Source organism: Platalea leucorodia, assembly GCF_965183815.1.
Source record: "Platalea leucorodia genome assembly, chromosome: 5".
NCBI lineage: Eukaryota > Metazoa > Chordata > Aves > Pelecaniformes > Threskiornithidae > Platalea > Platalea leucorodia.
Window position 1 is genome coordinate 102,479,717 of NC_138827.1, and position 15,497 is coordinate 102,495,213.

General features: G+C 39.1%; 1 protein-coding gene across 1 annotated transcript in view; it reads left to right on the forward strand.

The window, feature by feature from the left end:
- Positions 1–15,497, forward strand: part of TANC1 (tetratricopeptide repeat, ankyrin repeat and coiled-coil containing 1) — a 98,444-nt gene that overhangs the window by 11,803 nt on the left and 71,144 nt on the right. Inside the window, exon 2 of the mRNA XM_082314310.1 lies at positions 13,334–13,408. Coding sequence (XP_082170436.1) covers positions 13,348–13,408 — 61 coding nt within the window. The 5' untranslated portion in view covers positions 13,334–13,347. The remainder of the gene's footprint in view (positions 1–13,333; positions 13,409–15,497) is intronic.

Here is a 15,497-nt window from a genome sequence, read left to right on the forward strand (position 1 = left end):
GTTGGTGTTCTTTGGACTGAAAAGGAATAAAAGTGGCTGCTTTACAAGATCTGAGTTATAAATGCACATCTTAAATCTGAAAACAAGACTCCATGCAGGCACATAACTGGATAGGTTTATGTAGGATTTTTTTATATAGGATTTCTCATCTCCAGTATTTGGCAAGTTGAAAGTGTTAAGCAAGCTGAAAGTGAAACTTCATAACTTTATCCCCCTTGCTATTGGTTTAGCCTGATGTTTCCTTCTAATAAAGTATTTTATGATATTAAATCCCTTTACATGGGATAACTTCCTTCCCTTGAAGTTTTAAGGTGGTTGAAATAAATAGTAATTTATTTGTTTCTCTATGTGAGCTGTAGCCTAAAAGCCACAATAAACAAGCAGATGGTGGTTTGCGTGTCTCAGCTGCAGTAGTTCATTTGCTAAGCTTATGGATTTTAGTGATATTTAGTAAGTGTAGGAAGGTTAAGTCATTAGTATTTAACCTCACTGGGTGGACCTTATAATCTTCTCAGTAGTGACATATGAGGGAAATGTAGCCCTTGGCTACTCACCCATCGTGTGGCTGGAAAACTTGTCTATCCTTTGGGGGGAGTCTGAGTAGAAATGGTACGACTTACACAAAACTGAGTTTTGGTTAAGCTAGTTCTGTCCTGGATTATGATAGTAGACAAATTTTGTGAATGCTATCTGATGAGGAAGCACTGACCATCTTAAAAGAATGTCCTGTACCAAAAATTGATAAGAATTCAAGTGTCATAGTGTCATTTTGCTGTCTACTAAATGAAATTTGGTCTTTTTCTCCTATGGAGGAAGGTATAAAAATTGCATGCACAGCTAGAGGAGACAGCCATGTGAGCTTTAAAGCGGTAATGAATCCAATATGCCAGGTACTGTTTCTGAATCAGCTGGTAGGATTACGTTGCCATGCAGACGTGAAATGAACTGTCATCGGGCTCAGAATTTTCATGTGGTGAAGACATCGCTACTGGGGCTGTAGGAGAAACTGTATTTTTCCCTTTGCTGCAGCACAAAGAAGAAAGGATCCCTGATCAGAAGTAGGTGTTGTAGCCCTTTGAAAATCCTGCCCAAAATTATTGCAGATTTGATGTGTGACCAATCAGTTTGCTACTGTTACGTGAAGTTTGTAGCCTGTCCTGTAGTAATAGATTTTTTGCAAAGTAGGTATTACTTCTGGTTATTGCTTGTCTTTAACATAAAAATATTTGTTACATCTAGACTGATTTCTTCTGCTTCTTCCCCTACTTAATTTTCTAGACCATGGTGATTCCTTAATAGTACATGTAGTTTAACAGGAGCAGAAAAAACTTGCTTAAATACAAATTGCAAAGACTAACCCATACAGGCTGCCTGTTGAGCCTTTTTTTAGAAGTGGGGGAACCCATAACTTCTAATGGATGTACTGGAGACTGCATCATGCCTGAATAGGCCAGAGATCCAGTCTGTTAAAATGTTGGGGTCAATTAATGTAGATACCAATGTACTATCTGTCCCCGTTTTTACTTTGCTAGATCAATCCTGTCTTCAGTTTTGTGGGTGATGAAACCACGTCTGGAATTGCAGCAGTCTGGAGTAAGCGGGTTTAAACTCATGTAGAGTGGTGGGCTGAAGGAAAACAGTTTTGCCCACTAAGTTGTTTAAACTGCAGCCTGTGTAATGTAAGATGGATGCATTCTGCATTGCATTTACTTTTAGCTGTTTGGAGTGAATGATTGTGTTGTTTTACAGCAGCTTGTTGATGTTCATCTGGAAATTAGGACAGTATCTAGGACAGCTGAGAAACTGGAGACGCATTTTGTTTCTGTACTCGTCATCTTCCGTGCTTTCTGGAGAGGACGGTTCTGTCATAACCTAAGCATACAACTATTTGGTAAAATACGACTTGATTACTATGAGTTGGGTCAAGATTTTGGTTAGCATGATTTTTGTCTTCCTTTCATTTTCTGTATGCTAGTAAAGCTGAAATGGCAGTTTCTGACCTAGTTTTCATCTAGTTTTAGGCTCTTGATTTTCTGCTGACATAGTGTGTGCAGGGTGTCACTTCTGCCAGCTGGAAAGCAATGAGTTTTCTTGCCTAGTGTTTTGACCCTTTCATAATCAGTTTTAAAGTGGGGGGGTTGTCACTTTTTCTCTGTTTAACATGGGAGGATGGAGAGAGGTGGGATGAAAGTGGCCATTATGACAAAGGCAAGAAAAAAATATGGTTATATTTCATTTTCCATCGCTCACTCCTGCCTCAGTGCAAGCTACGTCTGTGGCATGTGCTGGTTTCTAGGGATTGCTGGCTGGGATGCTCATCATGGTGTTTCCTCAGGACTTTTTTGTAAACCTTGTGACCTTATTTCATTCTAGAACGCCTCTCTAAATAGTGACCTTCCACTTAGAGGAGGGCCAACTTTTTGAACCATTTTTATTGAGGTGAGGATTATTGCTGAAGCCAAGTAACAGGCAGTCTTCCTCTTACCCACCCTTCATTATTCTGCTCTCGCCACACCCACCCACCTTCTTCTTGCCCCTGAAGCAAAAACTTACTTTGCAGCATAATCTATGTACACTGATCCCCGTCTTGCAAAGCTGAAGGAGAGGAAAGATAATTCACTGAATTCAGAAATAAAAGGCAGTGGAATGATAGAGGGTAATTTACTTCTGTGATACCTAAAGATAAAATTGAAGGGAGAAAACAGCCCTGGTGAGACTGGAGTTAGGCTAAATGAGATGAGACTGGGAGAGTACAGTGGATCCTTTGATCCTTTGAAGAATTTGGCGGTATCTTGTAAATGAGAACAGCTAGAGGGGTGAGGTTCAGAAAGAAGCCTAAATAGCAAGGATAAATTTGATAAATTCAGTAGGGATGAGAGGCAGGGGGGTTTTGTTTGGATTTTGTTTTTTGGGTTTTTTGTTTCGTTTTGTTTTGGTTTTTTGTAAGTCAACTGAAGAAAGGGGAAATTTTGTAGAAAATGGTAGAAGGCTATGGTCTTGACATTTTCTCTGGAGGGACTCAGCAGAATGGGAAGAGAATGGGAGAAATAAATTTGTCTACACCTCATCTGTGGTCAGATATTTTTCATATGAGAAACAGCTGCGAATCTTTAAGATTTTTTTGGCTCCTCCGTTGACAACTGCTGCTCTTTTTCCCCAATGTAGACAGGCAAATGGCTCAGCTGATGATTCTTCATCGGCATCATTGCCCAATCGTTCAGGTTAGTTCGAACAGGTGCTTATGACCTTTGAAGTTAATATTTCTGACTTGTGAGTGCTCTTCCTCTGCTTCAGTGCGAGATCGGTTTCTTCAGTGCTTCAGGGTAGTGACAAGTAGCTGGGGAACAGTAATTTTTAAAAGTGATAAACAGTCATTTCTGCAGTATCTGGCACCAGACCAAGAATTTTTGGACAGCAGTCAAGTGAAGAGACCATCTTTTCCCCTGTGTTGGCAGTCCTTAGAGACACTGGCCAAAATAATCAGTGATAGGGTGAAAGAGTAGCATAGCAGAAAACTGGGTGATTGCGGGACAGAATAGGTACATCTGTGACATCTGGGAAGTCAAATCTGGAACCAGACTGGTGGGGAAAAAAGCTACTGCAAAGGCACATTCTAATAGCTAACATGATAATGAGGTTTTTCTCACGCTTCCTCATCTTTCGCCTCTTTCATTGTATTTTAATAGTGCTTCAGGGCATAATTCCACTCTTCAGAAGTGAGCAGCAAATTGGAAACCTTGGTGTTCTTTTGCAGTCTCCTGTTAAATTCATGCATAGCTTTCAGGGGTGTCAGATGCGGGGGGAGGATGTGGAGTATCTCATAGGTAAGATTAATAATAATCAGGTTATTGAGTGAGCAGCAAATGAAGCAAATGCAGTATAGCTTGTCAGTTTTGTATCTGTATTGACCTTCCTGCATAAGAAATACCTGCAAAGGGTAAAGACTGTAATTGTTTAGGGTATTGTAGAAAAATATGTCAATAACAGCTGTTTAACTTCAGTGAGTTTGTTAAGATTTGGCTAAATATAGCCCATTGGAAACATGATATACACCATTTACTTTGTTATTGTATGAAGTCAGAGACAGACCTCTTCAGTGTATCTGTTTTATCATTTTCATTCATGCATTTCAATAATAATAAAACAAATACATCTCATCAGAAGTTGTACATTTAAAAAAAGTAAAAAGCACTATTCTCTTGTTTTCACATGTGTTTGTTCATTCTTGAATTAGGAGTCTCTTTGATCTGGGAATATGCCTTCTGTTTATTATAAAATGTTAGGTATTGATGACTCAAAATGTAGTCATTTTAAAGAATTTTTTGCTTACTGTCTTGTCTTGATTTCTGTTATATCAGTAACACCTTGCTGCTTTTAAGTGTTGTTGTTTTCCTCTTGTTTGAAAAATACAGTTAAGCTAAAGGAATTTTACTTTGCCAGAAAAGGGAAATGTTGAAATTTTTCTGTGTATAAACAAGGAAATTCTTAATGCGTTTAAAGGCAGTGAAAGCAGTTGTGACTAAATGAAGTTTTCTGCAAACCTTAGGACTGAATCTTGGGATATTTACAAAATACAACATGCACTTTTTAAAATACAGCTTTTTTTTTTTAAGTATATGTTTAATAAATCCTACACTGAAAGCTGGCAAATCCTTAAGCACTTCTGTGCAAATGGTAGAATGACTAAGATGTTCCACCATTTATTTCTTTGCAAATATATGCTAACTGTTTTTCAGTATTTAAATATAGAGAGACTGAACAACACAACTTTGGGAAGCAGGTCCATGTGGAGTTCATTAGCTCAGGTAGTTACATACCATGTAGGATTAGTTTATTTGATCTCTCCAGACGTGATGAACTCTTGTGCATAGGTCTTTGAAAATAACCCACTGTGATAGGTAGGGTGTATAAAATGTGCCTGCTGCAAACCTTTAAGGAAGGTGGAACAGAAGTTACGAATGCAAACAAAAGCTATGAATCCTCTTGCTACTGATGCTAGTATCTGTCAGTAGTAGCTATACGTGGAAAATATTCTCGTGCAAGGAAGTTGCTGAGTTTCAAGGGAGACTCGCAGGCAGAGTGAAAATGTGGAGAGATTTTTTTTTTCCCCCCTGTCTTTTTGCTTTTCGGAGGGGATTCCCTCGGTAATGAAGTATTTTGTGAAAGATTGGGAATGAAGTAAACTGTTGTGTATGTCTGCGCTCCCAACTCTACATAACCTAGCATTTGTGTTTTATAAACCTGATCCTGTTTTGGAGTCCTTCATTTATAAAAAAGCTGATCATACAAATTCTTAAATCAAGGGACTTTCTGTCCCTTCCCTTCATGCTCTGAGTATGAGGCAATTGTATGAAATGTCTTGGGTATGTAAAGACAAACAGTTGAACTGGTGGGAGGGCGGCAGCCGTTTTAAAATGTATTCGACATGAGCTGGGGTGGGGGATCCAGTTTTGTAAGCAGCTAACGTGATCTTTGATTGCATGAACAAAAGAGCGTTGAGGTTATTTTCCTTCTTATGTGACATTATTAATATCAACCCTTGGATAACAACTCCACATCTGGTATCTGTATTAAAACCAGAAATAATAGTTGAAGGTTTTAAAAGACCTTCAAATCTTTAAAAACAAAACCAAAACAAAACCAAAACAAAAAACACCACAAAAAAAAAACCCACACCACCCACCCCCAAACAACAAACAGGTGGTTTCAGGGCAGAATTTAAAAATTGGAACCAAGAAAATCTAAAGCTGAATTGTTTACCAAAGCAAAACAATTGCAATGGTTGAAAGTGTTTCTGAAATCTTCGTGAATGATTTTATTCAAGCTTAGCTGTGGAGAAGAGGGGAATACAATGTGCTTAGAAAAGATAAGACGCCAGCATTACTGGAAAATATCCTATTAATACAAATATCTTTAAAAGCAAACAAGATCCAATATCCCATGTCTGTTTAAAGGGATGAGGAAATACAAATGGACAGTATTGCTGTTCAATTTGATCAGTCGTCTTGAAGTACGAAAGACAGGCATGAAGACATTTTTTATGTGAAGCTGAAATGCTTTTGCATATATGTCAGAAAGCTTCACAATATGTACAAATAAGTTGTTTTGTTTTGTTTTTAAATAACACATAGTTTATTTGTAATCAGTATTTCTAAGCTGTAGTATCTGGTTCGTTTCTTAAATGGTGCAACTACACACCTTTGTGGAATTTGAATGCTGTTGTAAAGTAACCAAGGTATTGGCTTTAGAATTACTTAAGACAACAGTTTATTTTTTGGACCTTCCGGCTTGCAAATGAACAGTAAATTTCACTGTGTTTGCTTTCCTGTTCAGAGCCCTTCTTGGTGAGGCTTCTTGGCTGTAACTGACGTATCAAAAGGTGGGTTTCCTTGGAAGTGGTTATCTGCCGGTTTTGCCTATCATTTATAGGGAGAAGGAAGGAAGCAGACTTTGCTTCCAGGTAATAGGCAACCTTTGTATCTACACTGAACATGTCTGAATAAGCAACCCTCTCACATGCCGTGTCTGTTCTGTATTGGAGTAGATCCGTGAAGAACCATATGTGCAGCAGGGAAGTTGGCCTCAATTCCAAAAGGAGAAAATCTAGGATGGAATTGTCCTTGATTCCTTTTATTTGATCTCTTATTACCCCCACCTATATCCTAAGGATGGGAATAACATACTGTAAAATTTCAGGTCTATATCAAGCTTCTCTGCTCTGGTTAATTGAAAATTTATACTTGTCATGTTTGCAAAATAAGAAGAAAGTGAAATATAATATGCAGGTTTTCAGGTGGCGGTGCTCTGTTGTTGTTTTTTTTTTTTCTTTTAATTGCCACTCTGTTCTAGCTATGTATGTAGACTATCATTCTCAGATTCTGAAATTCATCCAGATCTCACCATTGCATAATGCAGACTTTCTAACATGGCATGCTTTTTGTACGGAAAAGAAAAAAAAAATCTTTTTGTTTAAAAAGCAGAGTGTAATAAATACATTGGGACTTTTATTTTCTTTGATGTCTTAGCTTAGGAGGTTATCTGGGAGAGGGTGTTTGTGTATTTAGAGAAAATGCTTAGAGTTGTTTTTCTTTCCTTTTGGAATCTGATAATTAGAATTTTTAGATCTTGTGGTACTGGGAGGCATATAGCATTTAAAGTGAGATTGAGCGAGTTAGAATGCACTTTCTACTACAGTACAGCTAGCTTCTGTAATGTTTTTATTCTGGACCGTGCCGTGAGGTTTTCTTCAGAGGCAGAAGGTGTCCTCTCTGGAGCCCCTTGAGCTGGTTATTTACTGCCTCTGCCAGGAGTTGGATCCGAGGTGAGTTTTGTTGGAGGAAGGGCACACACGTGGACCAACCTAAGAGATTTACAGTTGCATTTCCTGCCATTCCCATCACCCTCCCTCAGTATGTTAGGTACATTTCAAGGCGTTTCTCTTCTTTTGAGTGTGAGTGGGGCTTATCCCTTAAAAGCAGTATGTGCAGTGTATGGGCCTACAGGACGGATAGACTCAAAGGGAGTAGCGTGCCGTAAATGGTGCGGTGTGAAACGCGTGCAACGCGTGTGCTCAGTGCACGAAGTCTAGCTGAAGGCCAGTAACGCGTGGTGTACCCCAGGAGTCAATACTGAGTCTAATCCTGCTCAACATCGCCATTAATCACAGCATGGTTGAGGTTGGAAGGGACCACAGGGAGTCACCTTGTCCGACCCCCCCTGCTCAAGAAGGGTTATCTGGAGCCGGTTGCCCAGGACCGTGTCCAGACAGCTCTTGAATACTCTCAGGGAGGGAGACTCCACAGCCTGCCTGGGCAACCTGTGCCAGTGCTTGGTTGCCCTCACAGTGAGAAAGTATTCCTGATGTTCAGAGGGAACCTCCTGCGTTTCAGCTTGTGCCCATTGCCTCTTTGGCCATTGGATTCCTCTTTGCACCCATTATTTTTTCCACTGAGTTTTTTTAAGCTCACATTTCTTCTCTCTTTGAGCTGCTATGGAGGGTTTCGTTTAGCACTGCACCTGTTCAAGATCCTGTAAATGTTGTGGTTTATTATTACTGTATTTTTCTTAAGAAACATCCAGTTCTTTTGCGACGATGTAGTTGTCTTCACTTGCAGTAGGCTGTCCCCTCCGACGATCAGCTCTGTGAAACCAAGCTCTTTCATAATTACCCTCTTGTGGTTTTGGTTCTGGTTGCATTACACCACTAAGCTGTATCGCTTTGGGGGGAAAAAAAGGCATCCCGTGGTCTCTGTAGGGCAGAGCTAGATGAGACGTGCTCTGTGAACGTCAGCAAGACTTCAGGTAGACTTTCTTCCTTGTTCATGTGGTGATAGCAGCTGAATTTTAATAAAGTCACTATTGTTCTGCAAGACTTAAAGAGATTTTAAAATGCTTGTAAGTAAAATTTATCATGCAACATACCAACAATATACAACACTGAATAATTTTAGAGGGAACATTAATGTTTCAAAGCCAGGCAGAAGTTAGAGAATACCAAATGAAGAATGTCTCTGCAGCTCTAATTAGACTTCCCATTATTCTACATATACATTATGCTTCAGCCTTGAATTATGTGATTAAACACTGTTTTCTTCACTAAATGCTCTAACTGGACCTGTGAATGCCTGCTAGTAGCGTTAAAAGCTACAATACCCTTGAGTGCAATTACCTAAATTGCAATGTACTAAAATGAGCTGAGAAAATTTTCATTTTAAGAAACTGTCCAATTACATATAAAAATGGGTTCCAAAGAACGCAAGACCTTCAGATTGTAATATTAAGGTGAAATTTATATATCTAGGTTTCTGGAACAAATGACTAGTGTCTGAATATGAAGCATAAAGTCTGCGCTAGTTCCAAACTCATAGATGGACTGCTATCTTGAGGTATGAAGTGGCTGGAAGGATTTGAGATGAGTCAGAACAGTTGTTTTCAGATTTTTTTTTTAAGAGTTTTGTACTAAAATTAGAAATATCCTTTTTAAAATGGTGATCAAGAACATGGGAAAGGGAACAATGGGGCTGGAGTCTGCTGTTTGCTGGAAGAAATAACAATGAAGACTTCTAAAAGTTTGGCTGATAGGTACGAAATGTGTATCCCAGCTGTCCTGTAACAGTACTGTACTTCACACAGTTGCGTGATTCAGGAAGCATCAAAGAAGCCTGGTCTTTGAGCAAAAAACATTCACTACAGCACTTTTAATTATTTTGTATAGGCAAAGTACATGCCGTGCACACTGGACATGCATGTTTTTACAGTCATTGCAGCCTACGTGATATGCACAAGGAGGAAGCTATTCTGAAAAAATAGTTAATAAACTTGGGAAGTGAATAATTCAGATATTAGGAAAAATACATTTAAAGTGTTTGAGCAGTCTTTTGTCTCTGTGTAGCACAGTGGCCTTGTGGTAGAGCCAGGAACAGAACACAGCTTTCCTGGGCCCCGGTCGGCGCGCGGGGGACAAACAAGGGTTTAGTTTGTTGGTGGACGTCCTTTGCACCGCATGACTGGACGTGCTTACATCATAAAAGTTTCTAGCACAATTTTTGGGCAAAAGAAGCACAAATTTGAGTTGCCCTCACAGTTTTGGCATCATTTATGTGTGTGTATAAACCTTTTTTGTTTAATCTGCAAATTTTAATCTTGTGCTGTTATGGAAGTAATATTTTTAAATATCTTTTTCCATACCTAATAAAGACCAGTATTTTATAGGGATACAGGAAAGTTAGCTGTCTGTAACATTAGAATATCTGTAATAATTCAGAGAATGCTTTTATGTATAATTTTTAATGTAAAGTCACTCTCGCCTCATACCTGTTTCAAACTATGGAAGATATTCGTAGGTGCTTGATTTGTTAATACTGTTTGAACATGGATTCGAGTTCCAAAAATATAAAGTTTTTACATTACTTTCTCAAAAAAAAAAAAACCAAAAAAAACCCAAAACAAAACAAAAACCACAAAAGCACCAGACTCTATTTTATCAAAAATTATATTCTTTCTCATGCACTTAATTTCTATAAGAGATACCAGTTGTTGAAGAAAGGAAAGCTGCTTAAATCTTCAGAGTTTGAACCCTTTTTTTAGTATGTTTTTCCTTCTTATGTACAGTTTCGTAACTGGCTATTTGGTAACTAGTTGGGCTTTCTGATGAACCCTTCTGTAGCCCGGGTGTTCCTCTTGGCCGACGTCGGACAGCACAGAGAGCAGGTGTGGGAAGGGCTGCTGGGAGGTGGGTTAGGACATCCCCCAGCTTACAGGTCTGATCCATCGGAAGGATTTCTGTTATTAAAACAACTTTTGATAGAATTGGAAGAAAAATAAGCTTTAAAGTTCAATCTTTTTTCATGCCTGAAGCAGAAGCTTGTGAAGTTTATGGCATGTCTTGTGGTTTTTGTTTTGTTTTTGTCCCCATCCGCTAACAACTGTCACGCGAATGAAATACCTTAACTTGTCTGGGTCTTTCATCCTCAGCATAACACCGCTTACTCCAGCCGCAACCAGTTGTGTGCTTTTTTCCTTGCAGATGTCTGTTTCAGGGATAGATATTCCACTCTTTCCTTATGGGCTGGCAGTTTTCCTGTAGTTTGTTGTCCGTACTGCTGGGAAGTTTTTTCTTAGATTCTAAACTAAACTTTGCTGCAAATTACTTGGTCTATCAAGAGCTGATACGTAGGATAGATTGCTCCCTTCTGTGTAACACTTTTAAAATACATAACAGGCTAATGTAGTTACGTCTCTCCTTAAGTCTTCTGCTCTTAAACGACCTTTTCAGTCTCTTAAGTTGCAGTGTCTAGACCTCTGATCTCTGGCGTTGGCTTCTCCGATCCCTCCACCTGGTCCAGATCTAAATTCTGGTGCCCACAATGGGAGGTAGGCTCCTCCAGAGGCCTCGTTAATACCAGAGAGAGCGGAATGATGACTTTCTTTGTTTTAACAGTGTTGGTCTTCATACAGTTTAATGAGTGGTTTATTTTCTCCTTCCGTCAGATGGGCTGTTTCCAGCTGACCATGTCCAAGTCTCTCGGAAGAGTCATTCTTCCTTTTTTCGTAATAGCGTACCTGAGGACGTGACTTGTCGTTTTTCCTTGTTACTGCTTTATGTGAAAGCTGTTCTGTGAGGGAGAAATGCCGCTTTTTTCCTTTGCAAAGCTAGAAGGCATGAGTATTGGGGGACACACGTGATGAGCGAGAGTGGAGATACAGTACTTGGCTATCTTTCTCATCCCCCCAGTAACTGGCTGTCGGGGAACATGAAGTATATGGTGTATCAGTGGAAGTAACCAGGGCTGCAGGTAAATTTTGGTTCAGGTTGTTCCATTTTAAACTTCTTTTTCTAGTTGTCAGGGCTGTTTGTTAATCTCGGAATTCTTTCCTGTTGTGTATTGTCTCTGTATCTAGCTCGTTCAGACAAGCAAGGAAGGGAGATGTTCCCTCATGTTGCATTTAGGTGTTCCCTCATGTTGCATTTAGTTTTTCCTTCTCATGATCTTGTGGTTGAATTTTAGGAGATATTTTCTTCTTCGCCCCCCCAAATGAGCATTGTTCAGGGGAGTGTCGTTCACCATGTTCTTTCAATCCAGCCTTTCCTATGTTGCTGGACAGACGTGTTGAGAGCTGGCATGTAGCCTTTGCCTACAGAATATGATTGATATTGAATTACTGATATTATAAGGACATAGAGTATATGTTTAAGAAAAACCGCTTCACTCTTCCAATTGGCATTCAACATTCTAGTACTGTATAGTGATGCTTATTTTCAGAAATTTATTTATGCTTTGTATTCCACAGATAATCATAATTTGCTTCCTTTTAGTTTATTTAATTTTTCAGTTAGATGATCCAATTTTGGGGGGTTTTTTGGTTGGCTTTTTTTAATGCTGAAACTGGAGAGGGCTGCTTAGTTTACATTCTTTGGGAAACACCTGAAGATACCGCAGAACTTGTTTTACTCCTGTAGTTTGCAAAGAGCTAGTATTAGCAGAGCATCTTTTGTTTCTGCGTGTAATCCTTGGCAGATACTTCACTTTGCTGCTTGCTTGCCCTATGGTGTGTGATACCAAGGAGTGTAACTCGTCAGTGCGACTGCTTGAGATGTTACCCTGCCACATGAAAAGCAGCCGTTTGTGTGCACAGCTGTACCTGTATGGACGTGACCCAGGGATTTGTGCACTGAATATAATACAGGCTGTGGAAACCTTCCAGCTTTCTAATGGGTATTAGTTGTGTGTGCTTCAGGTTATTCATAGAAGCTTAAGAACTCTGCTGTACTGATTTTTCTTTTTCTGCTCTATTTCATAAAAAGAAGTGAAGAAGAAGAATCCATTTTTTTTGGATGGAAGATTTTTGCTTTTCCTGTTGATTTCATGTGGATTTTATGGCAATCTTACACAAGACAGCATAGTCATTACTTTTTTTTTTTTCCTTCTTGTTGCATATTCTGTACTGCAAGTTTTCTGAAATGAGATATCTTTGGAATTTTTCAATAGAGAAAACAAACGAAATTAGAATTTATAGATGCTCCAGAAAGCTTTTTGAGAAAGAAGTGCTCTTCATAATTCCTTTCATTCCATTTTCCTTGCTTTGTATCTGAAGATAGTTGTCTGAAACAACTTAATTGTCTTCCAGGTTTACATCCCAGATATATTTTTCTTATCATTAATAATCTTCTGAAATCTGCAACTGCTGCTCACTTGAAGGTGATTTTTAAATTTGAGATGCGGAAGACAGAAATGCATGTGCTCGCAGGCGTGGATATGTGGGTGCATAGGCATGTTCGTAGCAGTGCAGTGATTTAGGGAATTCGTTCTGCTTTTTCTGTGTTGGTCAACAGCGTGTTGCACATAGGCGAAGAACGGTTGCGTGGTGATAGCACGTCCCGTTGTCACCCGTCTGTTGTGCGCTCCTGCAGCGTGGGGTCCCCAGCCGATAGCAGGTTTCTCGCGTGTCGCCTGCTCCCCAGCTATGCTGGTAACTCCGGTCGGGAGTTAGACCTTTATTCTGTTTTGGTTTTGCCATAGTGCTTTAAAGTAACTTACAGGGGTTTAGCCTTATAACCTTAATTATATGTGGAATGTGGAGAATGCTGTATTATTTTTCTGTATAAGAAGACAGTGAACTCTAATTGCTTAGCTCAAGTATTAAAACATTCCTTGTGCATCAGGACTTTGCTTAACCAAGCTACGTTGTAAAAAATAAATGTAACTACCAAAAAGTTTCTTCTGATTACTTCACTGTTTTATTTGTATTGATCCTATCTTTATTTTGTTCGGTTTTGCGTGAATGGATGTTATTAATGTTGCATTTATTTTTGTTTCTTTCTGTTATCCTTTAGGAGCAACATTTAAAATGTTAAAGGCAGTTTTAAAAAAGAGCCGAGAGGGTGGAAAAGGGAACAAGAAAGACTCAGGTATGAATATTAATAAAATATTTTATGAGTTGTGCATTATAAATCGAGCAATTAAATTTATTCTGTTGCAGCAGCGATGCCCCATGTTTAGGGCAGCGGGTGACTCCTGTTGCTGACGCCAGCTGCGGGGGGGTCTGTAGGCCACCGGCCCTCCCCGCCGTTTTGGCCGGACTGCTTACAGGCAGAGCACGAGGAGCGGGTCTGAAGCTTCCTGGAAGGTGTATCCAGTGCGCTGGTTCCTGAATCGCCGCCGGGAAGGACAGATGAGAGCAGCGTGCTCTTGGTTCTTACCGTAGAAATACTGAGAGCAGGCTGTGTGTATTGTCCTGCCAGCTTAAACGTGGCCCAGGGCCAGAGGTTCAGAACCCTGAAATACAGAAATAGATTTTAAATTACTTATTCGATTATATTATAGAAAAAAAAAAAATTAGGTATTATGGACGACAGAATTTTTATTATTCATGTATTTAGAAAAAAATTATTGAAAATAAATTTAGTGAAAAGTTTTTAAGGTGGTTATCAAACTTCATCATGTTCTAGCTTTTGCTTTAACTACAGAGATTTTTGAAGGTAAAATTAATCATCAACGAATTTTACTTTTTAAAAAAATAAAGCTTATTTTACTATTAATGATAAATTTAGTAGGCCACTACTTACCTGTATTGCCTTTCAGGAAGAAGGGTAGCTAAGGACTCTGCCATTTTCAAGGGCAGAGAAGGACCGGCAGTGCCCTTTGAGAAGGAGTAACCGTTACTGAAGTGCAGGTGTTGGTGGCTGAGTATTAAACCTGCCTGCTCCGCACAGGTCATGCTGACGTCTTTGCTGCACTGGCTAGAAAGCTGATAGACCTGAGCGACAGTTACCTTTTCTTCACAGTTACATTTTTAACTTCAAACTATTATTGTAGACTAATACATCTGATTTTTTTATGAGTTAGATCCTGAATTATCTATAAGAGTGAATTTATGCTCTTTGGCAACGCAAATTTGTTAGTCTCAGAATAACAAAATAGTAAAAACAAATATTCCTTTGATGTGTTAAGTACAGAATGTAATATGGACTACCACATTCACATTTGTCAGAACCTTTAAAACAATGAAGTCATATTTTCTTTGACAAGCAAGTTGTATACGTATCTTGCATTGTAGCTTTTAAAACTATACTGAGTTACACTGAGCCCTGCAAGGGGAGGGTATCTCAAGTGTTCCTTTGCAAAAAGCAGTTCTGTGTTCATCTGGCAGGTAACGTGTTCTTCAGGAAATTCTTGTGGTCTTCTGAAGTTTAGACTCTACCACAGTTTCTTTCTAAGTGACTGAATGATGAGAGCTATCCTCAAAAGAAAAAACAATGACACTAGATCAAAGATGCACAGAAGTGATCACAGAGCAAGACGAAAGGCATCCCGTTAATTTTGTATGTACTGCTGACTTGAAGTTACCAGCTGGAGTTGTTTAAACATAGTGGGCTAAAGATTCCTGTGGTGAGGCTTTCATTGGTACATTTTTCCTTAAAATACTAGATGGAAATTGGTTTAAGCTCAAAAGGAAAATCAGGCTGTTTGGAACGGAGCTTTGACCAGGCTATGATTAAAATCTGAAGCTTGAAAAGCCTTTTTCCTTCAGGTCAGAAAACACATGTTTTTTTTATTTTAGGATCTCATCACATCTGTCTGGATTAATGTGCGCAAAAGAAAGGATTTTCTCCCTTTGTTTTTACAAACACAGTGCTGCTGTATTTTTGAACACCAAGGGGAGTGTTAAGAGTGTGGGAGGTTTTTTGGTTTTGTTTTTGTTTGGGTTTTTTGCTTTGTTTGTTTGTTAAGCAAAGCTCTAGAGTTTCGTGTATGAATTGAATGTTACGGAAACCAAGTATTGGGAAAAATCGGCGAATAACGCCTGGCTGGTGAAAGCTAGAGTAAGGAAGAGTGCAGGAGCTGCTTTTAAAAGGAAGTAATTAATTTATACAGTGGATTCCAGAGATTTTGGCTTATTTTGTATTTGAAGATGTTGTGAAAAGTTTGAAAGAGATGTGTGCATTCCGTTCTGTGTTACATCCAGGAGTCCCTGTAAAGTTGTGTTCAGTTTAATAG